The sequence below is a fragment of the Trichomonas vaginalis genome, chromosome IV (genome assembly GCF_026262505.1).
Source record: "Trichomonas vaginalis G3 chromosome IV, whole genome shotgun sequence".
In the NCBI taxonomy this organism is placed as follows: Eukaryota; Parabasalia; order Trichomonadida; family Trichomonadidae; genus Trichomonas; species Trichomonas vaginalis.
The window spans coordinates 31,357,467-31,385,234 of NC_067206.1; the positions used below are offsets into that span (position 1 = coordinate 31,357,467).

Consider the following 27,768-nt stretch of genomic DNA (forward strand, 5'->3'; position numbering starts at 1 on the left):
ATTGCACTCCATACTTAAGCAACTCGATATATGTGAGTTCGTGATCTTGGATCTGCATTAAAATGAAATGATTTGAAAGAATAAAGAATTTTGAATATATTGGTCTTATTTTGATAAGCTTGGTCGTGTTTTGAATAGCTTGGCCATCTAATTCAATTATGATCTTTGAAAATTAGGTGAAATAAAACTAAACATAAATGTAAAACTAAGGATATGAAATTTTGGTTGTACACCACTTGTATGTGCCGGATACCATTGTGTCAATTTTTTTCTGAAATTAACTTTAAAAGTACTAAGTAAGATCATGAGATATAGCAATATATGTTTAAACCAACTTATATTTTGGTTGTACACCACTTGTATGTGCCGGATACCATTGTGTCAATTTTTTTCTGAAATTAACTTTAAAAGTACTAAGTAAGATCATGAGATATAGCAATATATGTTTAAACCAACTTATATTTTGGTTGTACACCACTTGTATGTGCCGGATACCATTGTGTCAATTTTTTTCTGAAATTAACTTTAAAAGTACTAAGTAAGATCATTTATTTTTGCATAATATAATGCCAATATGGTTTCTTTTGATTTTATTTCATTTATAAGCAAATCAGATTTACCCAAAAACTCCACTCCATAAGCGTTCATTTGCTAAATTAAAAAGTGACAATGGGCTAGTCTGTCCCTTTCTCCATTTACTTTCATGCAGTGAAAGTAAATCAACGTGAACAAACAATTTATTCAAAACAAATTTAATAAACATTTTCAAAACTCTTAATTGATTTCCTTTGTTCGAACTTTTGTCTAAGTCCTGAATGCTCATTCATAACTCTTGCTCTGAATATAACAGGAGTGTTTGGATGGATTCTTACGCGTGCAATTGCAGCTTCTGTGTTGATTCTCTTCACGATAACAAGTCTTGCGAGTGAATTTGGTGTTGCTGGATTCTCTTGAGATTTGATGTATGACATCATATCTGCGGCGCTTGCCCTTTCATCTGGATCGTAGACAAGGCTGTTCTTAACAAGCCATCCAATGATACCTTGTGGTTTAATGTCAATTTTCAGTTTGTTACTTTTGATATCGTGTAAGAACTGAAAATCACTTTTGTATTCAAATGGAAAACATGAAGCAGCCAATAAGTGGATTGTAATGCCAAAGGCCCAAATATCAGCCTTCATGCCATCGTAAGGCTTGTTTAAGAAGATTTCTGGAGCCATTAATTCTTGTGTTCCACAAACAGTTTTCAAATTTGATGACTTCTCTCTGCAAAATCCAAAGTCTATAAGCCTGGCGTGCATATCCTTGTCAAACATAATGTTTGCTGGCTTGATATCTCTATGGCTAATGCCTCTTTCATGAAGGTATATCAAAGCTCCGAGTATCTCGATTGCAATTCTGATCTGATCCTGCTGTGTCAAGAAGAACTTATTGTTGATGAAATTCTGCATGTCGCCGTTCTCCATGTACTCCATTATGATATAAATGAACTCTTGTGCATATACGATATCGTATACGTGAACAATATTGGGATGATTGATTCTTGATGTAATTCTAAGCTCATTCTCAACGTAAGTTAGAATTCCCATGTCTGCAGCTGTTTCTCTTTCGATAACTTTTATAGCAACTTTTTCTCCTGTCTTGCAATGATAAGCTAGATAAACTGTAGCGAAACCACCAGATCCGAGCTCTTTGTCGATAATGTATTTTCCAATCATCTTCCTAGAAGCTGTTGGAATTGTTTGCTTCCACATTGGGCTATTAGACATCTAAATATAATAATTTTAAAATTTCAATGTATTAAAAATTCAATATGATATCATAAAAACTATTTCAATATATCGCAAGTGGTCATTTGCAGTAAGACTTGCTTCATTCATTGCGAGGAGTACTTTGATTAAAACATAATTATTTTGAGGGTTTACTTTTGAGAAAATAAGTAGTTTATATTTTCAATTTGAATGATTTTTAATTACATTGAGGAAGTATTGAATATTTGATTTTAAAGATTTAATCACTGGGGTGCATACCTCATTCTCAGCATCATTTTCTCAATGACCCATCTAAGACACAGAAAATCTTTTGAAATTAAAAAAAAATATTGGTAATGCAACTTAGCCTGGAGATTCAGCATGGATTGATATTATTTTCGATAGTAAAATATTGATAAAGGATTCTTATTCAAATAAGATTTTCGATATGACATTTTGAATTGGAAAATTTTAAAAGCTCTATAAATAATAAGTAAAATCAGTATTTGATTATCGGATTTTCTATTGGCGTGTTTACTTTCAATTTCGTTTTCTGAGAATTAGAATTGCTCAAATTAAAAATTAGATATTTGAATTCTAAATAATGATTGCAAGGAATTCTCTTTTATTTTAATATTTTACTTTTGAATAATTTATGATGATTATATTTTTGAATTATGATTGTCAATATTTGATAACTATTCAAATGTGATATTTCTATTAAATGGGTTTATATTGTCTTGTATTAGATAATGAAAGGTTTGTTTTACAGGCGACCTATCGTTCTGTGGAATTTTGAAAGGGCTTTTTTTCAGCAATCATCCATATAATTTGAACTACGAATGGTGTTTACATGTGAATATTTATTCAGACCAGTCATATCGGAAAATTCGTGATTTTCCTCTCAATTTCAAATTTTGCAATTTTAATGTATTTATATCATCTCATGTATTTGGAGAAGAAATTTCACGAGTTACTTTTGAAAATGTTTTTAAAACATTTTAAATTTGAAATAATTGCAGAAATAAATAAAACCATCCACTCACTCAGATTTATTTGATGCTATAAATCTAATTGAATTTTCAAATTTGACATCAATCTGAAATGAAATTGCTAGTAAGCATAATAATCTTTCAAAATCCATGTACTGATCTATAATACTGCATAGAATTTAATGATTATTCTTTGAATAATTAAATCCTATACCGAGACAAGATTTCCGGCGTTTCCAATTTTTTTTTAATTTTTGAAATTTAAATCTTATATTGAGACGCTTATACGACTTGAGTAGATATTTCAAAGATAAATATTTTAATTTTCGATTGAAACAAGTCTTGATATGACGAATGCTCTGTTAGTTATTTCTCTAATATCTGTACACCGGGGGAGAGTTGTCCTTCCACCGACCAGTCGTGTGGCAGGTCGAACCGACGCCAGTCTTTTTCTTGATAGTTGGGTCTTGCCATCAGCGAGTCGTCGGCGAGACGGAACAGCCAGCCTTTCGTTCATCTTGGCAGGCTTTACAAACGATACTTGCGCTGCCATCTCCACGATGGTTGCGGCGCACAACATTATCAGGGTAAATATACGTTTCATAAGTGGTTGAGTTTATATACGATTGTGGTTACACTTTGGGGTTCCAGCAGGATTTGCTGGTCACTTCGAGGGTTGTCGGAACAAGTTGCTTGGCAGCAGTAGTGGTGTAGAGGGTCACTTGTGAGGGTTTTGCCATCCATCCTTGGTGAGACTCGTTCAAGCGAATGCCTTTGTCTGAGAGATTGCTCATCACCGTGACGATCTCACTGCCGTCGGGCGAAATCCACGACAAACCGAAGAAGTCGCGCGACTCGTCGTAGGTCATACTCAGGCGTTGGTATCCGGGACGGATGAAGCGGCTGTAATTTCCCAAAACCCACAACGAGTGTGTGACAGCGTAGGTTCCTTCCTCTCTGATGTCGCCCCACTCGCCGGCTGCGGGAGTGAGGGAGATGAGGAGAAAACGATTTTTGTGTCCATAGTGCGGTATGTCCATTGCCGTCCAGAAACTCCACGAGGTGACGTTTGCCACGGTCACGTCGTTGTGTATCACTTTGGACAGATACATGGCAATGTCCATTTCGGTGGCTTTGTCGTTCCCTGGATATTCTTCGGTCTAGTATCCGTCGCCCAACATGCTCCATTCGCTCTGCCACAATTCCAGTATGTGACCTTGGGCGGCAGTCGCCACAGCGGCTCGTACGTGTCTCAGGCCTTCATGCTCTGTGGTCCAGTAGCTGTGGCCGCAGATGAGGGGGCTGACGTGTGACAGATTGCCGATGTAGTCTGGCGAGTCGTCGGTGAAGAAATCGGCTATCACGTTGCTCCTTCCCACGTCTCCTTTCGACTTGTAGAGGAATTCCCAGTCACCCGCTTCGCCGGGCAGGATGGTGATCTCGAGGTTGCGGGCTGTCAATGCGCGGTCGAGACTGCGAATGAGCCGGGCGGCTTCGGCATTTTGCCACCCGCTGCCTTCCTATCCGCTCTCCCAGTTGTGTTGGAGTTCGTTGATGGGAGAGATGTGCGTGACGGGATAGCCCGTTTTCACATACATGGCAGCCACATCGGCAAGATAGTCGGCAAAAGCGTCGTAGGCGTCGGCTTTGAGGTTTGCCTTTCCACCGTTGAATGAAAGACCCTTACCGTTGAGCATCAGGTGTACGGGTGGCGTGTTGCTGAACAATACGATCGATGGACAGCCCATCGTCCTTGCTTGTTGCAGGAAATATCGTTGTCCCTCGCAGCGTGTCGGGTCCCATTGCAGATTGGCGTCGAGGTAGGAATCTGCCCTTCGGGTCGGGTTGCTGATGCCGGAGGCATCACCTTGTGAGGCAGTGCCTCCTCCGGCATTGGTACGCCACATACTCAACCCTATGCCTTGCGGTTTGCCATCGGTCAGTGCTGTGGAAAACAACAGCCAGCTGATTGATTCGTGTTGTCGGGTCCAGTATTTTCCCACAAAGTCGGTCATCCAGCAGTCCGAAGCCCCGATGCCCCGCATGGTCTGAAATCGTTGCGAAGTGTCGATGGTCACTGCCTTCTCGACACTGGCAAAGCTTATTCAATCTCGCTGAAATTATTCGAAAATTTTAACGTCATTTGTTGGGAAAAGAATATGTGATGAATTCTGATTTTAAATGTATTATAATAACCAAACAATAAGATTTCCATGAGTTTTGATGATAATAAATTTTTTGAAAAATTCACTATTTGGTTGGCGCTTTGCGCTGAAAATAGATTTAACATTTGAATGTAAGTATCCCTATTCAGATATTTTTGATAGAAAATATGAATAATTCATAAATATGCTATTTTAACTTTTATCTATCGTCATGAAATGCAATAAACCCAACAATGTAAACAAAGCTAATTTGCAACAGAATGTTGCTGTAATTCAATTTTTATCAAATTTATTCATAGGATTTGCTTTATAACCATTAGGAGGTAAAAAAAAGGCAATCCCGAGAAAACACTAACTTTGTCTCAAAAATTATGGAAGAATTTAAAATAATTTTTTTTACAATTTACAATCATGATTCCTCAAAATATCAGCAACTTTATAGTTTTCTCTGATTAATGCACAAGCCAATGGAGTTGCGTCTTCATAATCTTTTTCATTCTTTAGTGTCTCAGGGAGAGATAACAGGTATTCGCAAATTTCGGGTTGCTCATTTAATGCAGCGATGTGAAGAGCGGTCAATCCTGTTGCTGTTTTTGAGTTGACGTCAATGAATTTTAATGCGAACTTAACTCCTTCCAAGCTGCTTGTTTGAGCAAATTTGTGTAGAATATTATGATCAAAGTCGTCTTTGCATTGTATATCTGCACCAAACTTGTGTAATAATTCAACAAGTGCCAAATTTCCCTGGGATGCGGAAATTAAAACTAAGTTTGGATGTAAGTTACTTGAATGACGAATGTCGCATATTCCATCTTCAACTGCATATTTGATTGATACTTCATCTCCTTCAGCGACGGCGTCTTGGAGAATTTCATAAAATATTGGAACGTTTTCTGGGACTTTGGTCAATCTTTTTAGGTTCTGTAAATTTTCTTCTGAGGTTCTTGACTGTAAAGCTTTTTGAGAGGATTTCTGGGCTTTAGGCGAAGATTCCTCACCCGATATATTTTGTTGTTTTGAATCTTGGGTCTCGGTATAACGTGTTTTGATTAAGGTAATAGCTTCGCGTAAAATATTGATATTTAACAGCTTTGAAATGATTTCAATAAGAGTGAAAACGTTACTCATTCTTGTTCCATATGTGAGCTTGGCATGCTGTATAATTTCTAATTTGGCGGAGTCATCAAAACACTTGTTAATGTGTTTGGACATTTTCGAAAATTTTTTAATATCCAACTCGCAAAGTTTTAATAATTGTCCCAACTGCTCAGCCGTACGTAATTCATAAAATTCTTTATTATCATACCATTCATCGATTCTCTGTGAGTAATACTGGAGATCAATAGTCATAATGATTTTACGACTTTCACTTCAATGAAAAAAAAAGCATAAGATTTGATAAGTTCTAGATACTTATTTGCCTATTTGACATAAAATATAAGAATATGAAAATCGTATTGCGACTATTTTTTTTCCTCAATAAATTTTTAATTTTTTCAAATTATTGTAAGTTTTCCTTGTATGGAAAGGATTATCACATACTCAGAAACATTTATGTTATTATTAACTCTGGAAAATCTTGATTAAAAATAATTCGAGTCAATTGGATTTCAAATTACTGTATTCATATATTTCATTGAATTTGGTTAAACACTTTTCATAAGCAGAAATGTATTTATTACTTCTCATATATAAATTTTTCAAAATGCCAATTTTGTTTTTGAATCAGTATGGATAAGACGAATGTCAAGAGAAATATATAATGTATATTTATATAAAAAGTCTATAAAATGTTGTATGAACTAAAAATGCTTCGCTTTGGAAAGAAATTGTAATTAATATTTTAATGAGTTATTTAATTATCAAAATAAGTCATTACGTTATAATTAAACTTTCATGTCTTATCTTAATGATATGAATTTTAATTTTCAATTTTTTTACAATTTCGTATTCAATGGTTTTATAATGGAAAATAGCTTGAATTGGGGAGTCACGGTGTATCACCTTCAGTGTACTTTATTTGAAATGGTAGTCTGATCTATATTCGAGATGTGATCTCTTTGTTAATTGAATGAAAAGTGTCAGGATACATCTTAATTTTTCAATCAAAAAATAAATAATTTGTTAACTTTCTGATCCAAATTTTTTCAATCAAAGAATGATTGTATCACTTGGCAAAGACCATCAGAGATATATTTTTAACATTATCTTTAAGATTTAATTTAAATAGAAGAAGTTTTATCATATTTATTCAAATAAGAAGGAGAATTCGATTAAATCTAAAAAGGAATTTAGAATATGAGAATATCATCTTATCGCCAATTATATATCAATTCAATAGATTCAATCTCTCAGCACTATGTTATATAGAAGAATGAATTTAATATGAATGCAATTAAAGCTTTTTATCATTATTCTGCAATGATTTCCGAAAATTCAACACAGCTCATTATTACCGTGTGTCCAAAATGATCTTATACTTGAAATTCGCTTTAAAATGACTGGCCTACTTTCTTATTTCGGTTGAATAAAGACAATAGAATTCGGTGAGTATTCAATTTGAACTGCCGAAAACTTTACATGTAAAGTGGATTTGAATTGGCAGATTATTGATCCTTTCAATAAATGTGTTGGCTGATCAAAACAAATTATCTCTGACGTTGAATAGTTAATAAGTTTAAGATATAATTTATAAAAAATATAAAATTGAAGGGGATCCACTTCGTTGTCAGTGTTAATTATAATTCTAAATACTCTATGAATAAACAGATATGTTTTTATCTGATTCATAGTGAAAATCTGAAATTGTCAAAAATAAAAATTGCAAAAAAGGCATTTTAGTCATTGAACCAGTAAGCATGCAAAATGCAGATTTTTTAAAAAATTAATAGGTCGAATAGATAAAATCATGAAAATTTGACTCTGTTCAATTTTCGTGGTTTAAAAATTCTATAATGTGAAATTATATGAAGGAATAAATTGGTAGTGTTTTGCAATCACATTTGGTTACAAAATTGAATGCAATAAAATTTGACATATTTCAAATTCCGGAACGGAGGTTTTATAAATAAAAAGTCATTAGAGAATATGTAAATTTACCAAAGCTTTGAATTGAATGAAAAATGTAGTTTTGAAAAATAGTGACCTGCCGCAAGAAAATTAGTACAATAGAAAAAAATTGAAATACTGGTGAATGATGTATAGTAAAATAACTTTCATAATGAGAAATTACTTATATTATTATATCCTTCAATTTCAAATTTAAATAGTATCGTATTGCCAACCTATAAATTCAATTATATAATAAAAATTGAAAGGATTTCACAATTTCAAAAATTCAAAATGGATCTTATTATTGAGATACATCGTTGACCAATTATATCTTTGATATATAAAGTTGCAATATATCTAATAATTATCAGTTGTCATTTTTGAATAATGGATTCTTTTGAATGCGATTTTACAATTCCTTTCAAAATATTATTTACAAATAATTGTTTTCTTGTAAAATATGAATCATAAAAACAATAATTTTAGAATTTATTTGTGGAGGGTCAGAAGCGGTTTGAAGTATTGAAACATTTGTCAGAAATTATTAAGCATGAGGTATGGAACGTCTCAGAGGCAAAGCAGCAAAAAGTTTCACAAGCCGAAGGCTAAGTGGTCTCCCGAAGAGGACAAACTATTGATCAGTGCTGTTGAAGCTAATGGACCAACCAAGTGGGGTCATTATTGATTTTGTAATTTAATCGTCGTCGTTATCGATTTTGTAATTTAATCGTTATCGTCTTTTTCTAAACGTGCATTTTTTGCTTTCGGAGCTATTGAACATACATTGGCCCTTACCAGCAATTGAAAACTATTTTTCATTATCAACAATTACATTACTCCGAGTTATTCATCAATCAATGAAAATCGATATATAGTCCATACTTCAATTTACAATATTGGCAAGTCCGATTTCACTTGGCATATTTAACTCATATAGAAAAACCAGTTGGAATCGGCAAAATTATCTTTAATTCCATACATAAGAAAAAAAATTATAAAGTTCTTCAATAATAGCAAACTAATAGTTTAAATAGATTTACAAGTATCGCCCATCTACTTTTGATATAATTCACATATTAAATGTAGAAAACTGGTTTAAAATAAATATTTCAAAAGTTCGAAAACGATTTATGAAAAAATAACGTGATGACATTTACTAAATTTGCTCTGTATTAAAGTATCGATGATAGAAAGAGCATATTTTGTAAATATTTCAAAAATATTTAAAAGTCGGAGAAATTGTATTGTAATGTACTATAATTATGTTACAAATCCGATTTAATACTAATCCTTCGCTATTGAAGTTGTTTTGAGAAGGATATTCTCTAAATTCTTGATAAATCTTTAAAATCTAGAGTAATCGTTTTGTAAACTTAACAAAACTAAAATGTATACCAATAGATTGGCATTTTCTACGTTTTCAAAGTGAGAGAGTGTAAATTCTTTTTTTTTATCCTATTAAGGTTTTTAAAAAATTTATTTAACAATAGGATGTTTAACACTAATTTTTTAAGGACTTCGACTTTAGCATCACATAAATATGTTATTTTCTATATTAAAACGTAATTTTGGTGGTCTTAGAATAGAAAAATATGCAATATTCGTGGAGATAATGAGGGTTCTTAAACATGTTCTTAAAAATAAATAAAATAATACAAATCTTTATTCAATCTTTTGATATTGTTGGTCCTCTCTTTGTGAAAATACTTAACTTCAAAGAGTATTATGTTTTACCTAGTGAGGACCTTAAGTTTGCAAAAACATAATAAAAGTAAAATAAAAAAGATCTGATTTATCACAAAACTTTGAGTATTATAGGATTTAATATATTTTCTTAGTAGATTATATGATTTAGTTTCTTAAAATCTAAAGTATTTCTTGAGGAAAATATAAATTGAAATTCAAAAAGTAAAAAAATGTAAACAAATCAAATTTTAAATGGACCAAATGTTGATTTTTCATTCGTTTTCTCATTATCGAAAAAAATTTGGAAAGCTAAGAAGTCAATAACAAGTTATATAATACAACAAAACCCATCGGATATGTTTTCATCAAATAGTCTCCTAGATTTGTTATGAAATTAAAATATCATGATATTTTAAGGGCTTTTGATTTCAATATTAGAATTATTCAGTTATATCGTGCTAATATCAATTGCTTTATACAATTAATCGTTTACAAGCTGCAAAAATCGAACAATAATTTGACTTTGTAAAAAAAGTGCGTCATTTTTATTCGTTATACTTACAAAATGTAAACATTACGAGAAACATTTACATTTGTAAATGTAACAAGTAAAGTTGTATCGCATAATTTGACTTTGTAAAAAAAGTGCGTCATTTTTATTCGTTATACTTACAAAATGTAAACATTACGAGAAACATTTACATTTGTAAATGTAACAAGTAAAGTTGTATCGCATAATTTGACTTTGTAAAAAAAGTGCGTCATTTTTATTCGTTATACTTACAAAATGTAAACATTACGAGAAACATTTACATTTGTAAATGTAACAAGTAAATACATCAGATTTAAATTGTAAATGTAGTTTATCTCTCTCATCTCCTTTTTAAAAGGTATTACATACATACGAACGCATGGGTCACTCAATAATTAGCGTGATAATAATTGAGGATAGACTGTAATCGTAATTTTATTTTTGGACTTATATTTCGACATTTTGAAGTCGCTTGAAAGTCTTGCAAATGATTAAATTTGGAAAATTTGACCTAAGTCTGCATTATTTTGATGACTTAAACAATTCTATAAATCTGTTTTCCTAAAAATTTAAAAAGATATAATTTCAATTTCCCTAAATTTATGTAATTCATATATCACCAAAATATTTGGACTGCATTTCGTTTGTCTGCACCTAATTAAAGTCTAAATACCAATTAATTTTGGAGTTGCATTGCTTTTAATGTAAAAATGCACGTTTAGAAAAAGACGATAACGATTAAATTACAAAATCGATAACGACGACGATTAAATTACAAAATCGATAACCTCTCAACCAAGTGGGATCAAATTGCAAAGAATATTGAAGGAAGAACAGGAAAGCAATGCCGTGAAAGATGGCTTGCTAACTTGGATCCAAAAATTAATAGTAGCCCATTTACAAGAGATGAAGACGAACTAATTATACATTTGCACGGAAAATATGGAAATCAATGGAAAAAGATCTCAGGATTCATTATAGGAAGAACTGATATTGCCATTAAGAACCGATGGCGGTCCTTACGAAGAAAAATGCTTTGCATCGAAAACTACAATAGTAGCAAGAATTCTGATTCAACCTCTCTTGACATCGACGAGTTGCTCAACTCACTCCATGGATTACATTCTAATGACTTGAATATTTATTCCTTCAATGAAAATGAAATTGATTTTATGTTTAATGAATTCATCTGACCACATTTTGATATATAATGTTGAATAAATTGTAGATTAATCTATAGTTCTTCCAAGTAAACAAAAATGGATACGGCAAACCCAAATTTTAGCTAAAAGTGACAGGGAAAAAAAACGTTTAGTATTAAAAAAAGACCGATGAGAGCTTCGTTCGAAATATAGAGGGAACTGAGAATGCGCAACCATTCTCAGGGAATATTGGATGCTATTCCCGTTCCCTCTGTATGGAAAATTGAGGTTTTCAAAGGGAGTTAAAATAATATCAAATTTATACTAATTTACTTCAAAATACAAAAGTATTTGACAGCTAAAATTAGTTACTTTAGCAAGCCTATCAATACCCTTTTACGATTATTGTTACTTTTTCGAAATAAAAGTAAAAACAAATTTATACTAATTTACTTCAAAATACAAAAGTATTTGACAGCTAAAATTAGTTACTTTAGCCAGCCTATCAATACCCTTTTACGATTATTGTTACTTTTTCGAAATAAAAGTAAAAACAAATTTATACTAATTTACTTCAAAATACAAAAGTATTTGACAGCTAAAATTAGTTACTTTAGCCAGCCTATCAATACCCTTTTACGATTATTGTTACTTTTTCGAAATAAAAGTAAAAACAAATTTATACTAATTTACTTCAAAATACAAAAGTATTTGACAGCTAAAATTAGTTACTTTAGCCAGCCTATCAATACCCTTTTACGATTATTGCTACTTTTTCAAAATAAAATAAATTTATTATCAAAAACCTTTTTTTTCTTAGTAAAAATAAACGAAATTTTTTACCTTATGAACTTTTGATGGAAATATGCAAATTTAAAATAATAAAGAAAGCCGCGAGCGAAGCGATCGGCTTAGTTCGAAGATTTTGATTCAAATCTTTGCTGATCTGTAATTCGCGGAAACCGCGAGCGAATCGAGCGGCTTAGGTCTAAGATTTTGATTCAAATCTTTGCTTATATTCCTTAAATTCTTTATGAAACTCGCAACAGTTCCATAAAAAATTTTAAATTCTAAACTGTCGAAATTACCGATCGGTAATCACACCCTTCACAGGTGTGTCACTTTTTACAAGTGTGTTACTTTTAGCTAAAATTACCCCTACTCGGTTTGAATTTCATTTTCAAATTTTGAATAAAGATGATTTGTGAGAATCTGACAGTGATCGGTTTTGTGATCTGGGAAACATTGCATATTACAATGTGTAGATCTGATTTATTCATACAAATCTAAAATTTGCCGCTTCTCAATTTTTCATGCTTTCAATTTGATATTTTGAAATTATTAAGACTTTATTATATGTATTTCATTAAGTACTGTTTAAATCTGAGTTTCGATTGAAAACGAAAAAAATTATATGAAATCTAATTGAAAACGAAAAAACGTTGAAGTTTCAAACCTCAAAAATATTAATCTATTTAGGTTGTTTTAGAGATAAACGCAAAGAATTTTCTGAAATGTCTTAAAAAATAAAATATCAATACAAAAATTTCAATTCCTTTAATTATTTATCTCAGAAGCTTTATTGTTTATTATTTTCTAGCCTAATCTTTCAGAGCTTAATATATTTTTTATATGAAATTTAATTAAGTTGAAGAAATGATTTGATTAAAAGTGTGTATCGTGTCAGGAGAATTATTCTAGATCAAAATTTGAGGTTGAAAAATATTATTATTCAAAAATTAATTCAAGCGATATTTTTGTATTAAACTATATCTATTAGAGTTTTCGAATGAATGTCACCAAAAATTTTTTCGATCCGGATTTTCCAGAATAAAAATTAGAAAAAAATAAATTATTCTATATATGCGAGTATACTTTTGATTTTGATTCAATTTTAATTGAATTCAATTATTCAAATTCAACTTTTCTTTCAATTATTTATGATATTTTGTAATATTTCTTGTTTTTCACTCCCTGTTGAGTGTTCTTTAAAAGTGATTTTACAACATCTCTGTTGAAAAGTTTGAATTCAATTTAATCCATTGATCCGTCAAAAAGATGTCAGAAACTAGCTTTTTGATCAGAATAGATTTTCTCTTGCGAATTAACCTTGCAATCTAATTCATTTACAAATACGGATGGTGAAAATGCTTGTAAACTAAAAACTAGATCGTTGCATCATCAAAATCAAAAACATCGATTAAAATTCTAAAATATATTGATTATATTGGAATTTATGTAATAAAAGTTAACCATTTGTCGATTCACATGAATGCGAACCAAGGTAAACGTATTTTCGTCTAAAAATCATTTATTTTCAAAAAATTTCATTATCAGCTTTAATTGATATCGATAAAATGGTACAAGTAAAATTCTCGTAGCGGATATCTGTTTCTTACGGGAATAAAAAATCAATAAATGTAAAAGTTGATAAAAATGCGCCAGTTAATTGAGGAATTGTTGTGAACTGGATTGGTAATTCGTACCATTAATTAACATTATGAATTTTTCGTCTGAGTTTAATTTATATATTAATATCGGATATTTTTAAATAATATAAGCATAAAGTTCAATTGAAAGAACATGATATTGAATAATTCTGGCGAATACTAGATCTCCATGAGCCCATGATGTTTATTTTGTTTGATTTGATTTAAATGAAACATAACGATGCTTTTCTTTCAAATAAAAATATCATCAAATGTATTGGCATACTATCTATAACTAGTTTAATATTATTTGAGTCTATTTGAATAAAAAAGAAACTTTTTGTTTGTTACGGTAAAACGTTGATTAATTTGAACTTGTGAATCCAACTTAAATTAGTTGTTTGCGTTCATTGGTGCCTTAAATATTGCTTTATTTTATAATTTTAAAATCTGTTTCAAAAAAACTTGTTCTCTTGGGACAATATTTTAATTTTTGGATTTCGGTCGTCATTCTAGTTATAACTATTGAAGAAAATGCAATTCAGATCAAAAACATGAAATTTCTCTCGTGTTCGTCATTCGTTTTTATATAACATTTAATGAGTAGCGCAATACATCTATGTTAATGATATATCATTCAACCAATTGTATTTTTGGTCTCCAGCAATGCATTTGACCTTGGTTTGAAAAAAAGCCTTATGAATCGTGAAATTCCATGTAACGATATTTTAAGTTTTCAAAGTAAATATTATCGAAATTGATTGATTTAAATAAACATATGATTTCATGAGATTTCAAATTTAAATTGAAACTTTGAATAACTATCTAATCAAATATCTTTAGTAATGAGCATGCATATAGGAATTCAAAATTAAAGAAATAACTACATGTTGTTTTTTCTATGAGAAACATGAATGATAGTTATTGACGCGTTGGGATTATCAATAGCTATTTTTTCGTTGCTATAGTATTTTTAACAGCTAACCATAGGAATATTTGGGGTTCTGTTTCCATTTTTTGATTGTGTAAATAAACCAAAATATCAACAATTTCTATTAAATATATGAGTAAATTTCCTAATTTCTGCGTATATTCTTAGGCTTCTCGCATTATGAATAAGCTTTTAACATCTTTATTTGATGATGTGTCAATTGAAGTTTCTTCGAAGTTACCTGTTTATTCACTTATTGCAATCTATTTTGGAGTTCTGTTAATCCTATTGCAAAAACATCATTTCTCCTAATGATGGGGCATTCCAGTGTGTTTCAAACATGGTTTATTTTTCCTTGAATATCTCCCTAATTTTCTCCATCTGATAAAAATGGAATATCAAAATGTCTCAATCATTATATTGTGAGATTATGAAAAATAGATGGCATTTCATTTTGGAATGTACAAATTGTTGGATCAAGAGCTGCACATGAGATTTTAAGTTGTTCTGCATCAAATCCAATATTAGATTCAATAGTGATATCGTTTTGATGATCTTCACGTTAAAAAGCATGTTTCCGATGAGATCGGGCTTGCCTTTAAATTGTTATAAGCACATCTAAGATGATTGATGTATCTACTATTAGTACAGTATATATGGGTTCCAGTGTAATGAAATGTAATAATATTTACGTTGAGCAATATTTGCATTCAATCAGGGTCATTATTGATTTTGTAATTTAATCGTCGTCGTTATCGATTTTGTAATTTAATCGTTATCGTCTTTTTCTAAACGTGCATTTTTTGCTTTCGGAGCTATTGAACATACATTGGCCCTTACCAGCAATTGAAAACTATTTTTCATTATCAACAATTACATTACTCCGAGTTATTCATCAATCAATGAAAATCGATATATAGTCCATACTTCAATTTACAATATTGGCAAGTCCAATTTCACTTGGCATATTTAACTCATATAGAAAAACCAGTTGGAATCGGCAAAATTATCTTTAATTCCATACATAAGAAAAAAAAATTATAAAGTTCTTCAATAATAGCAAACTAATAGTTTAAATAGATTTACAAGTATCGCCCATCTACTTTTGATATAATTCACATATTAAATGTAGAAAACTGGTTTAAAATAAATATTTCAAAAGTTCGAAAACGATTTATGAAAAAATAATGTGATGACATTTACTAAATTTGCTCTGTATTAAAGTATCGATGATAGAAAGAGCATATTTTGTAAATATTTCAAAAATATTTAAGGACTTCGACTTTAGCATCACATAAATATGTTATTTTCTATATTAAAACGTAATTTTGGTGGTCTTAGAATAGAAAAATATGCAATATTCGTGGAGATAATGAGGGTTCTTAAACATGTTCTTAAAAATAAATAAAATAATACAAATCTTTATTCAATCTTTTGATATTGTTGGTCCTCTCTTTGTGAAAATACTTAACTTCAAAGAGTATTATGTTTTACCTAGTGATGACCTTAAGTTTGCAAAAACATAATAAAAGTAAAATAAAAAAGATCGGATTTATCACAAAACTTTGAGTATTATAGGATTTAATATATTTTCTTAGTAGATTATATGATTTAGTTTCTTAAAATCTAAAGTATTTCTTGAGGAAAATATAAATTGAAATTCAAAAAGTAAAAAAAATGTAAACAAATCAAATTTTAAATGGACCAAATGTTGATTTTTCATTCGTTTTCTCATTATCGAAAAAAATTTGGAAAGCTAAGAAGTCAATAACAAGTTATATAATACAACAAAACCCACATCGGATATGTTTTCATCAAATAGTCTCCTAGATTTGTTATGAAATTAAAATATCATGATATTTTAAGGGCTTTTGATTTCAATATTAGAATTATTCAGTTATGTCGTGCTAATATCAATTGCTTTATACAATTAATCGTTTACAAGCTGCAAAAATCGAACAATAATTTGACTTTGTAAAAAAAGTGCGTCATTTTTATTCGTTATACTTACAAAATGTAAACATTACGAGAAACATTTACATTTGTAAATGTAACAAGTAAAGTTGTATCGCATAATTTGACTTTGTAAAAAAAGTGCGTCATTTTTATTCGTTATACTTACAAAATGTAAACATTACGAGAAACATTTACATTTGTAAATGTAACAAGTAAATACATCAGATTTAAATTGTAAATGTAGTTTATCTCTCTCATCTCCTTTTTAAAAGGTATTACATACATACGAACGCATGGGTCACTCAATAATTAGCGTGATAATAATTGAGGATAGACTGTAATCGTAATTTTATTTTTGGACTTATATTTCGACATTTTGAAGTCGCTTGAAAGTCTTGCAAATGATTAAATTTGGAAAATTTGACCTAAGTCTGCATTATTTTGATGACTTAAACAATTCTATAAATCTGTTTTCCTAAAAATTTAAAAAGATATAATTTCAATTTCCCTAAATTTATGTAATTCATATATCACCAAAATATTTGGACTGCATTTCGTTTGTCTGCACCTAATTAAAGTCTAAATACCAATTAATTTTGGAGTTGCATTGCTTTTAATGTAAAAATGCACGTTTAGAAAAAGACGATAACGATTAAATTACAAAATCGATAACGACGACGATTAAATTACAAAATCGATAACCTCTCATTCAATCATCTATATTTTCTGCTTTCATTGGTGATACTACACCAGAATCCGAATGCATGTTGAAAACAATGCTTTTCGTTTCGTTTCCAACATGTATAGGATTGAACATAGATTTTTTAATCAATATTTAATACAATTACAAAAAATCTTTGTATAATCATTAAAATAGCATATCTGATAAATTGAGCATGTTTTAAATTCGCAGAAGGATATTTTATATAAAATTTAAAGTGATAAAAAAAAAAAAAAAATATTGTATAAACATAAATTGTGTTGATTACCAGTGATCAACAACAGAGCAACGATTAATGGCAAGGAATCTCTTCATCTTGAAAGAATCAACTGGATTTGGTTCTTTGGCGACATATTGATGTCCAATTGAAGCTTTTGTAGGGCGATGAGATCTCTGTGCAATAGTTCCTTTGCTTTGGTCGAGAGAGCGTCTTTCTTGCTCTGCACGCTTCTTTTCCCATGCTTTTTGCTCTAAAGCGCGGCCAGTCTTGAAATGCATGCAATCATCCATTTCGCTGAAAGTAGGTGTTGCTTTTCCATGAACCATCTGAGAAACACGATTGTGGAAGGCTTCTGGAGTTTCTGAATTTGGAGCAAAAACTTTTTGCTTTTGCATTATTGGGTGTTCGATTTGGTATTCCCTAAACTCTCGAGATGTAATGCATCCATGTTTAACAGCTGAACGATTTGTGGCGATATAATCTTGTTTTGGCTTAAATTCTTTATCACGACGTGCCGATTGTGGTTGATTCTCAAGTGCAGCCCAATTGTCAAACATTTCTTTAACGCCGGCTTCTTTCTTTGATTTTATGCCGTAAACATAATTTTCTGGAGGAAGATTATGTGTTGAAGGTGTTGCACGAGCAATATCACCGTGAACTAGAAGGGCATTTTTGGCCATTGATGGGCGGTAGTCTCTATATGCATATATATCCATGATTTTGAGAATTTCGTTACTAAGAAAAGTGACTATTTCTTTACACTTTACAAATATTTTTGTCAAGCATACATTTTCAAAATTTTATTTATTGTCAGAAAAATAAAAAAAAAGCAATTCGAAATGAAGAAATTTTTTATTCGATGTTTAATGGGCGAAAAACCGAAAGAGCCAACCAAGAGGAAACCAGTCATGCATAACCTCAGAAATTTTAACATAATGATACATATGTTTGCGATTTTCTACTATACTCTTTACCCAGGAACACGTATGCACGAATCATTTATTAGCAGTCGTCCTTATTACTTCTTATTTGTATTAGCGATATACTTATATACTTATTCATTCTTTGGAATTGCTTGTTTTAAAACTTCTTGGGTTACTGCAAGTCCAGATAACGTAGAAGGACTTTTCTATTGCAAGAAGTGCAAAATGTATATACCATGTAGAGCAGCGCACTGTAAGCACTGTGGAAGATGTGTATTACGAAGAGACCATCATTGCCCATGGACTGGATGCTGTATTGGACAGAACAATCATCAATATTTCTTAGCATATCTTATGCTCAATACGATTTATGTCATATGTGTTTTCCAAGACATCATTTATACTTATATTTATCAAGATGATATAATTCACTTTGTATTTTTCCATCCAGACTTCATTATCATGACCGCTCTTGTTATTTTCTCACTATTTTTCTCAGCTTCAATGGCATCTACTCATCTATTGTTCGCATTAGGAAATAGAACAACATTCGAACAAGTTCTCTCATACAAATTGGAATATTTACGAAAGTACCCGCCATCAATAAACCCATTCAGCTATGGGCCGATTGATAATTTTATAGAATTTTGCCAAATGGGCCATTACAACATTACTTGGGATGTTCCACCTCCACCCGAAGAGCTTGGCCTCAATTTGACAAAAGATGACTTTCCTCCAAAATATTTCAAGTATTTGGAAGAACTTGAAGAGAAAGCTAAAAATCCAAAGCCTGAAGAAACTGATGAAGATCAATTCTAATGAAAATCCTTTGTTGAATGTTAATTATTGCTCCAAATTTGAAAACATTTTCAAAATTATTAATTTTTGTTTGAATGTATATTAATATAAATTGTTTCTGTTTAAATGTAGTATTTTTACCTGATATGTTTAAACTTTTAATTACTTATCATCGAAGATAGCAATTCATATTAAGCAAAACTATTCCATACATATAAATAATTACGCAAATCTTTGTGAATTCAACATTGTTGAGTATAAAAGTCTTCAATAATGGTCAATACAAGAAAATTATTGACCAAAAGTCAATTAGATTATGAAAAATCTTGTAATCTTTAACTAATACTTCAATTGTCTCTGTCCGTATGTATATATTGATATATTCATTAAAGATATCTCATCCATAAATTTAAATTCAAGATCTCAAACTTTAAAAAGTGTGGAAGTTATTAATATAAACAGTACATTTTATATATCTATAACACTAATATATAACACTCTATTTTTCTCTAAGAAATTCATGCCTCAAGGCATCTTCAGCAGTAATTCGTGTATATGGTGATGGATCCATTAGTCTTCCAAGGAGATCGAAGACGCTTTCATCGCATCCCAACTGATCGAAATAAGGATTTAATCCTTTAACAAGATCTGGAAATGCGATGCCTTCTTGTTCGCGCGGGAAATGAATCTTTCTTCTGCATAGCTTCGCTGCTTCATGCAGCCGTTTTGTACCTATAATTGTTGAAACTTCACATAATGATGTCAAATCATCTGGAGATTTGAAAAATGGATATCTTCCTGATAACATTGATAGTAGAACAACTCCGGTACTCCACATATCAATTGCAGATGTTTGATTCTGATATGAAATTAAAACTTCAGGTGCTCTAAATCCTCTTGTACCTGCTCTATTCGCTTGCATTTTAGGTCTTCCTTGACATAATTGCGGAAAATTAAAATCATAGTCATTATCATCGTAATCTGATTGCGCAAATGTGGATTGCGGTGGAGGTGGATGATTATCCTCTTCACACAAGCCAAAATCTATCAAAGATCCATTACCTGTTTCAGGATCAAAAAGAAAATTTGCTGGTTTTACATCTCTATGAATTATTTTATGTGAATGTAAGTATTGTAATGCGCTTAAAAGCCCTCTCATGTAGTCTTTAATAATTTTGCATGTCATATTTTGTAATAAAGAACGAAATGAAGTATGTGGAACATAGCCCATTACTAAAGTAGCTTGATCATGAGCTCTATATGCGCCGTATAGCTGTACTATGTTTGGGTGATCTAATTTATTTAGCCATTGGATCTCTTTAACGATTCTATCTGGTGAATTATTCCAGAATAGCTTTTTTAAAGCGAACATAGCACCTTTTTTGTTAGTAGCCTTTACAACCGTAGAAAAAGAACCAACACCGATTGTCCCAATTATTGTGAAATCAGCATCACTCAATAATTGGGGTGGCTTGGAAAGACTCATATAAAAAATTATGGATTTCCGAAGTGATATCATATCATATATGCTAATGGATAGCTATACACTTATTATCGACCTTGAATTAAGAATTTTTTCACAAAACATATTAAAAATAATACAATACTACAAGCCACCCATTTTATATATGAGATGTATCATATTGAATGATTTTATATTAAGATGAGTATAAAATGCCACTAAATGCGTTTATAATTATAACTTCAACAATTTTGATAATGATATCGGATACTTTCCATCTTGAACTTATTACAGACTGGAGTGCATCTGACTTGAAATGTATATCCAATTGTTTTTTGAATCTCAATAAAAAATTTGAAATAATAATATATTAATAGAATGTCATGCATTGGATTCCTTATATTTTTTACTTTTATTACTCAACAAATGAAATGCAATAAGTTATTCTGCGTATCGAGACAAAATATATTTATATTATGGCTAAAATCACATTAATGTGAAACGATTTTATAGATTATCTTTTTGAAAGTCAGTTGTTAGCTTAACAACTGTATTTCTAGCGAAATTAATTCAATGGTCGATAGAAATTTCGGAATTTATGCAACATTAAAGCTTATTTTGTAATAAACAGAAATTCATCAAAAGTGACAACTCTCAATTTTTTGACATTTGTAAATTCTAAATTGAATGAGAAAAATGAAATAATACTAAGCATAATACAATATTCTAGATTTAATTATAATTAGGAAAAAATTAGTTTTGAGAGTACTTTTCATAGGCATATAGAATGAAATCTTCTGAAAAATAATATCACATAAACTCATATTATTTTCTAATATATAACTATTTTATATAAAAATCAAATTCAATGATCTTAAAAGCGAAGGATAAACCTCAAAATTTACGAATATAATGAGTGGGAATATAATGCTTATCTATCATAAAACCATATGAAATATCAATTTTTGCTTTACGCCTAATTTTTGACGACAATTAGCAAAAAATGTTAAATGTTAACACTCAGTCCATTTGAATATGAAAAATAAAATTGACTTTGATTAAATGTTTTTATTTATCATGCAATGAGTAGGTGCCAAAAGTGCATACTCTTAAACAACCGTCGGATTTCCGGGTGAAATCGTGACACACTTTCGTCTTTCGTAGGCAGTGGTGGTTGTTACAAAAGGTAACTTCGAATGTAGCGTGAAATCTGCAAAAAAAATTCTGAAATTTGAATGGAGAACACAAAAATTGAATAGTTTACGTCAATAAAAAAGAGAAAAATGAAGCCAATGTGTCTCGAACCTAGGACTTAGAGCAGCAATCCCACTGTTTATCCCATTACATATTACACTACATGCATCTCTCACCTCAGTGAATGAGATCAACTATATGATAACTTTTTCCCCATTATATTCTTGTGGAAAAGTGACAAATAGCAACTTTGACCCTCTCTCATCATGCAATTCTTCTTGCGACCAAAGATTTGAATAAAAGTTCAAAAAATAAGATAGCTTAAAAAATAATATACGGTAGTGTTTACTAATAGATGAATAGTATATAAATTCTATTAAAATGGATTTGATCCAAAAAAATATATAAAATTTGATCATAAATAAAATCGTTTTAAATTACTTCTTCATTTAAATTATAACAATTATTTTTGGTTTTATATTTTTTTGGATCAAATCCATTTTAATAGAATTTATATACTATTCATCTATTAGTAAACACTACCGTATATTATTTTTTAAGCTATCTTATTTTTTGAACTTTTACCCTATATTTCCAACTCTTGGAAAATTTTTCATGACCCCTACCCAGGGTCCTAAAATGGGTATTTTCCTCACACAGACACCGTGGTTTTTTGAGCCGGAAAATAAATAGCGCAGACAGTTTCTACATATAGATACATGCTTATACTTAGAGTTTGACGGGAATCTAAAGTGATTTTTTTCTGCATCGCGAAATCTAATGCAATCTCAAAATCATGAAGAAACTGCGAATCGGAGCGCAATTTTTTAATATGTTAATATATAAAGGTACCCCTACTACTGCAAATGCTTCAAATGAAAATCTAAGAAATCAGATTAATTTGATCACATTAGTATAGTATTGGTCAAACCAAAAACTCATATGTTGATATATAGCCTATGGATATTCATATTATCTACTTTTCATTGAATTACATAAGATTTAATAATCTCATAAATATTCTTTTTAATTTTCCGAATTCCGTGTGCATTTAGATTGCCCATACCTGTATATAATAATTCTAGAATGGTTTGGTTAGATATTAAGTTTTTTAGATTAATATTTTAACATTTTGATAAAACAAGCATTTGTTCCATTTTAGAATCGCCATTGAACTCTGGTTTGACTAACATGATGTTGTATGATCAAATAAATTCTAACTTCATGAGATAAATTTTGAAATTAGAAAATGCGATATCTGACTCAAATATTTATATGAACACATTTAACATTCAATGATAAACTAAAGTACTATACAGCAGATTCGATTTGGCTTATATTTTATATAATCAACTAATAATCCTATAAAATTGTGCTATTCACGTTGCTCAAAGATGTATTGAACATTCACTACTTGTGTATTGATAAAATTAGATATAGATTCTAATGTAAATCGATATTTTGAAAATTCATATATATTTTGTCTTGGTTTGGCATTTGATCGTGTTGAAACCGGAATTGCAATATATATCATCTAAATATATAACTATCAAAATATGAGCTATAGATTTTTAAATTATTCTCCTGAATATGAGTGACTAACATAATTATATTGAATTGAGTAGTAAGAATCTTAAATATTAGAATCTGACGATAATTTATTATAACTGTATAAAGGAACAAGACTATAAATGATGATGAAAATAAAGATTAAATTTAAATCTGAAAATTTGAAAACATTAAGTGTATTGTGCACTCTTGTCGGTCACAGTGTCTCATTCCGGGAGACATTGTCACTGCATGTCTCCCAGAATGATATCAAGTTCCCCATTCATAACTTGAATGCGAAACTTTGACCGACAAGAGTGTATTGTGCACTCTTGTCGGTCACAGTGTCTCATTCCGGGAGACATTGCCTCTGAATGTCTCCCAGAATGAGACAATCTTCTGCAATCAGAATGTGATTGCAAAACTTTGACCGACAAGAGTGTATTGTGCACTCTTGTCGGTCACAGTGTCTCATTCCGGGAGACATTGTCACTGCATGTCTCCCAGAATGATATCAAGTTCCCCATTCATAACTTGAATGCGAAACTTTGACCGACAAGAGTGTATTGTGCACTCCTGTCGGTTGAAAGTTCTGCAATCAGAAGAAGATTGTTGAACAATCCGCCATTCCAGGAGGCATGAGCTTATTATGTCTCCTGAAATGGCACATATTTGATAATTCATGGAGCAGAACTTTGCACGCAATCAGACAAAAGATTGCGACAGAGTAACTGGGAAGACAGCAACTTGAAGCGATAAGCTGCTTAGGTGCTGTCTCCCAGATGCATCTGTCGGGCAAAGTCTCAAAGGAGCAGAACTTTGCACGCAATCAGACAAAAGATTGCGACAGAGTAACTGGGAAGACAGCAACTTGAAGCGAAGTTTTGTTTTCGAGTCTTTGGTTAAGAAATCTTAAAAAAAAAACAAAGAAAAAAATCAGATAAAGTTGTCAATAACTTCATCAGTTAATGCTCACCTATGGGAGGTGTTTTGCGGGAGCTGGGGTATCTTGGTGAGTACTCAGGAGGCCAAGAAGGGCACCCCAACCGACATTATCCTGATGAATTCAGTTGTCAACCATTCTGAAAACCGCCGAAACCGTCGTGTGTAGAGAAATTGTTTAAATTTATTTTTTTCAGATTTAAATAAAAATAAGAAATGTTTACTATTATGGATTTTGAAATTTTTTAAATTAAGAGTAGGAGATGAGACAAATTTAAATTTTTAAGAAATATTTGGAAGGGCGTAAGATACGCCAACTTAAAAATATTATTAAATATGAGAAAATCGCTCAACAAAAAAACAATTCTTTCAAAAAGTTTGACATTGATCTTTCTAATACATATTTTTGGAAGGGCGTAAGATACGCCAACTTAAATATATTATTAAATATGAGAAAATCGCTCAACAAAAAAACAATTCTTTCAAAAAGTTTGACATTGATCTTTCTAATACATATTTTTGGAAGGGCGTAAGATACGCCAACTTAAATATATTATTAAATATGAGAAAATCGCTCAACAAAAAAACAATTCTTTCAAAAAGTTTGACATTGATCTTTCTAATACATATCCTATGGAAGGAGTTTACATTCTCAAAATAAAAACCAGTTCAAAATCTTATTATTCCTTGAATAAAAATCATTTAATTTCAAATCCATTCCAAATCCTTAAATCTGTATTAAAATCATTTTGCCAACAACCAACACAATACAAATTACATTTCCATATATCTTCTTGTCCATTTTAATTTTTTATCTCATTTTATTTAATTTTATTTAAAGCATATAGACATCGAGATCCTTTACACATAGTTATATAAAAGTCAAATACATAATAAATTCTTAATTCTAGAGATATCTCAAAATCTCATTTTTTTAATTTAAAATACCTTTCATTTTTCACAGTACGATCACAACAAACAAGCCATTTACTAATTAACACATATAAGAAAAATATCAAATTACAAAACAACTTTCAATATCATTCGCATCAAATTCTATTTTTTCATAATTATCAACTACATGTTATTATATAATATATGTCGGCGCATATTCCACTCTATACAAGTGTCAGACACACTCACACAAAGCTGTGAGATTCATACCTCTATCAGTAGGACTTCTCAAATCAAGAACACATATGTTTCACTATCGCACATCTGTGTAGGATCTAATTAACCCTTTGGACTGGTACTTCAAAATTTGATAATTTGATAATTTCATGTGATATCATCATTTGCCTTTAAAACAACTGTGCGTTAAACTAGACACGTTTCTCTATCATAATGCAAAATATCAAAGTTTGGGAGATTCCCAAAGTGTCTGAAACTGATCATAAGGGTGAAAAACCGTTTTCCAGAAGTTGCGAACGTAGGGTATTCAAATCTTTGGTCGCAAGAAGAATTGCATGATAAATAAAAACATTTAATCAAAGTCAATTTTATTTTTCATATTCAAATGGACTGAGTGTTAACATTTAACATTTTTTGCTAATTGTCGTCAAAAATTAGGCGTAAAGCAAAAATTGATATTTCATATGGTTTTATGATAGATAAGCATTATATTCCCACTCATTATATTCGTAAATTTTGAGGTTTATCCTTCGCTTTTAAGATCATTGAATTTGATTTTTATATAAAATAGTTATATATTAGAAAATAATATGAGTTTATGTGATATTATTTTTCAGAAGATTTTGTGTTCTTCTTCAAAATTTTATTTTTTATTAAAAAGAATCTTTACAAAATATACATTTACTTTAATTAATATTTAAAAACGTGCTCTATCAAAAGTTCCAAAAATTCAATATTTTAGCTTTTCTGAGGTGTTACTTTTGATGAATTTCTGTTTACAACAATTTTAGGTTTGTTTCAAATGTAGAGTTTATATGTTAAATTTCATGAATTAAAATGTAAGAATGTTTACAGAGTCTGAATTCTATGATTTGTCACTTTTTGTAATATTATGACCGAAGTAGATGTCATTTTAGCACTTAGAAAACGCCTTCAAGAGGCCATTGATGCTTGTGATTTTGCTACAGCCAAGAAAATAGACTTACAGATTAAGAATATTCTTGAAGTTGAGAAAAATAATAAATCTACGACAACATTAAAGGCCAAGCAGAACAATTATGATAAAGCAAAAGAGAAATGTCGATTTCAAGCTGTTGAATACTTCAAAGAAGCTTCAGAAGCTATCACTAAATGTCGTGAAAATTACCAAACAAAAATAGCAGAAATACAAAATGATTATGCGTCAAAAGTTGCTGTTGTCCAAGACGAGTTTTCAAAAGATTTCGAATTGTGCACTATACGCGCAGATCCAGTTGCAGATGCCATGAAAAAGAGTGCTCAAGTTCTAGCAAGAGAACGTCAGTTCGATACCGCATCTATTGTGTTTAATGAGTCAGAACAGAAGAGAAATCGTAATATTGGCGAAAGACAGGATACGACCGTTCAAAAATATGAAGAAATTAGGAAGAATCTTCAAAAATCACAGGAAAAGGAAGAGAAAATTGCACTTAGATACCTTCAGAGAGATCTGCACAACGTGGATAAGAAATATAAGGCAAATATTAATCAATTATTAAACGCATTAAAGGCTTGTGCATCAAAGAACGGAATTAAAGAAACTTTAGATCAATCCGATATGTTTCCAAAGCTAATTATTGAAGAAATAGAAGGAATGACATTTTCACCGCCATTAACCCCTGAATCGAAGACTTCTCCAAAAACAATCTCAATTTTATCAAAATCCTCAGTATCTGCTACTCCAACAAAACTAAGAAAACAATAATTTTTTTAGAATTTTCATTGAAAAGCTTCATTGACATCCATTTGCTTTAAAATCAGTCATTTCTTTATTATTAATGTAGGGCTGTACAAGATTTAAAAAAACATTGCCGGGTTACCGTAGAGGCCTAAAAAAATCGCGCCTCGGCGGCAAGCCGCCTCGGCATTAAGAATGCGCATCTAAATTTTTATATGTCCTTCTTTCTTTTATTTTTCCCTTCCCTTCCTTTTCTTTTTCTTTTTTTCCCTCCTCTTGCTCTCATTTACCTTTTTTTCCTTTTCTCATCATTTTTCAAAATTTAAAATTTTTATCAAAAATCTTGCCTATAAAAGCAGATTATGGAACCTTTTAATGCCTCTTAATCAATATTATACAGCATAAAGCATATTAAATGAAAGTAATTACGTATAAATTTATTTTATTATCTTATTTATTAATTCTTTAGCATGTATTGTTTAATATTAACTTTTCTGT

General features: G+C 30.6%; 8 protein-coding genes across 8 annotated transcripts, besides 19 other annotated features; 2 read left to right on the top strand and 6 right to left on the bottom strand.

The window, feature by feature from the left end:
- Positions 1 to 692: part of a mobile genetic element that runs on past the window's edge.
- Positions 655 to 692: a terminal%2Cinverted (terminal inverted repeat of MuDR-5_TvMULE4 transposon ID:TVAGG3_0201420).
- Positions 693 to 752: 60 nt separating this feature from the next.
- TVAGG3_0201440 (protein serine/threonine kinase protein) lies at positions 753 to 1,769 on the bottom strand (the record flags this gene model as incomplete). Its single annotated transcript, XM_001327414.1, has 1 exon — positions 753 to 1,769. The coding sequence occupies one exon, from the start codon at positions 1,767 to 1,769 to the stop codon at positions 753 to 755; it is 1,017 nt and encodes a 338-aa protein (XP_001327449.1).
- Positions 1,770 to 3,062: 1,293 nt separating this feature from the next.
- On the bottom strand, positions 3,063 to 3,323 carry TVAGG3_0201450 (uncharacterized protein; the record flags this gene model as incomplete). Its single annotated transcript, XM_001327413.1, has 1 exon — positions 3,063 to 3,323. One exon carries the CDS (start codon positions 3,321 to 3,323, stop codon positions 3,063 to 3,065), a length of 261 nt encoding a protein of 86 aa, XP_001327448.1.
- Positions 3,324 to 3,375: 52 nt separating this feature from the next.
- On the bottom strand, positions 3,376 to 3,867 carry TVAGG3_0201460 (O-glycosyl hydrolase family 30; the record flags this gene model as incomplete). The annotated part of the gene is made up of 1 exon (XM_001327412.1): positions 3,376 to 3,867. The coding sequence occupies one exon, from the start codon at positions 3,865 to 3,867 to the stop codon at positions 3,376 to 3,378; it is 492 nt and encodes a 163-aa protein (XP_001327447.1).
- A 1,437-nt stretch (positions 3,868 to 5,304) lies between these two features.
- On the bottom strand, positions 5,305 to 6,269 carry TVAGG3_0201470 (temperature-gated cation channel protein; the record flags this gene model as incomplete). The annotated part of the gene is made up of 1 exon (XM_001327411.1): positions 5,305 to 6,258. One exon carries the CDS (start codon positions 6,256 to 6,258, stop codon positions 5,305 to 5,307), a length of 954 nt encoding a protein of 317 aa, XP_001327446.1.
- A 2,362-nt stretch (positions 6,270 to 8,631) lies between these two features.
- Positions 8,632 to 8,717: a terminal%2Cinverted (terminal inverted repeat of MuDR-N2_TV transposon ID:TVAGG3_0201480).
- Positions 8,632 to 8,849: a mobile genetic element.
- Positions 8,850 to 10,758: 1,909 nt separating this feature from the next.
- Positions 10,759 to 10,965: a mobile genetic element.
- Positions 10,885 to 10,965: a terminal%2Cinverted (terminal inverted repeat of MuDR-N2_TV transposon ID:TVAGG3_0201490).
- Positions 10,966 to 11,444: 479 nt separating this feature from the next.
- Positions 11,445 to 11,474: a terminal%2Cinverted (terminal inverted repeat of MuDR-3_TvMULE3 transposon ID:TVAGG3_0201500).
- Positions 11,445 to 12,483: a mobile genetic element.
- Positions 12,454 to 12,483: a terminal%2Cinverted (terminal inverted repeat of MuDR-3_TvMULE3 transposon ID:TVAGG3_0201500).
- A 2,913-nt stretch (positions 12,484 to 15,396) lies between these two features.
- Positions 15,397 to 15,482: a terminal%2Cinverted (terminal inverted repeat of MuDR-N2_TV transposon ID:TVAGG3_0201510).
- Positions 15,397 to 15,614: a mobile genetic element.
- A 1,516-nt stretch (positions 15,615 to 17,130) lies between these two features.
- Positions 17,131 to 17,337: a mobile genetic element.
- Positions 17,257 to 17,337: a terminal%2Cinverted (terminal inverted repeat of MuDR-N2_TV transposon ID:TVAGG3_0201520).
- Positions 17,338 to 17,529: 192 nt separating this feature from the next.
- On the bottom strand, positions 17,530 to 18,309 carry TVAGG3_0201530 (protein of unknown function (DUF4483); the record flags this gene model as incomplete). The annotated part of the gene is made up of 1 exon (XM_001327410.1): positions 17,621 to 18,292. One exon carries the CDS (start codon positions 18,290 to 18,292, stop codon positions 17,621 to 17,623), a length of 672 nt encoding a protein of 223 aa, XP_001327445.1.
- A 117-nt stretch (positions 18,310 to 18,426) lies between these two features.
- On the top strand, positions 18,427 to 19,743 carry TVAGG3_0201540 (cysteine S-palmitoyltransferase protein; the record flags this gene model as incomplete). The annotated part of the gene is made up of 1 exon (XM_001327409.1): positions 18,443 to 19,318. The coding sequence occupies one exon, from the start codon at positions 18,443 to 18,445 to the stop codon at positions 19,316 to 19,318; it is 876 nt and encodes a 291-aa protein (XP_001327444.1).
- Positions 19,744 to 19,751: 8 nt separating this feature from the next.
- On the bottom strand, positions 19,752 to 20,783 carry TVAGG3_0201550 (cell division cycle; the record flags this gene model as incomplete). The annotated part of the gene is made up of 1 exon (XM_001327408.1): positions 19,797 to 20,783. One exon carries the CDS (start codon positions 20,781 to 20,783, stop codon positions 19,797 to 19,799), a length of 987 nt encoding a protein of 328 aa, XP_001327443.1.
- A 597-nt stretch (positions 20,784 to 21,380) lies between these two features.
- Positions 21,381 to 21,417: a mobile genetic element.
- Positions 21,381 to 21,417: a terminal%2Cinverted (terminal inverted repeat of Banshee-A3 transposon ID:TVAGG3_0201560).
- A 426-nt stretch (positions 21,418 to 21,843) lies between these two features.
- Positions 21,844 to 21,873: a mobile genetic element.
- A 4,447-nt stretch (positions 21,874 to 26,320) lies between these two features.
- Positions 26,321 to 26,358: a mobile genetic element.
- Positions 26,321 to 26,358: a terminal%2Cinverted (terminal inverted repeat of Banshee-A3 transposon ID:TVAGG3_0201580).
- A 108-nt stretch (positions 26,359 to 26,466) lies between these two features.
- Positions 26,467 to 27,297, top strand: TVAGG3_0201590 (uncharacterized protein; the record flags this gene model as incomplete). Its single annotated transcript, XM_001327407.1, has 1 exon — positions 26,467 to 27,297. The coding sequence occupies one exon, from the start codon at positions 26,467 to 26,469 to the stop codon at positions 27,295 to 27,297; it is 831 nt and encodes a 276-aa protein (XP_001327442.1).
- Positions 27,298 to 27,373: 76 nt separating this feature from the next.
- Positions 27,374 to 27,565: a mobile genetic element.
- Positions 27,566 to 27,768: the final 203 nt, after the last annotated feature.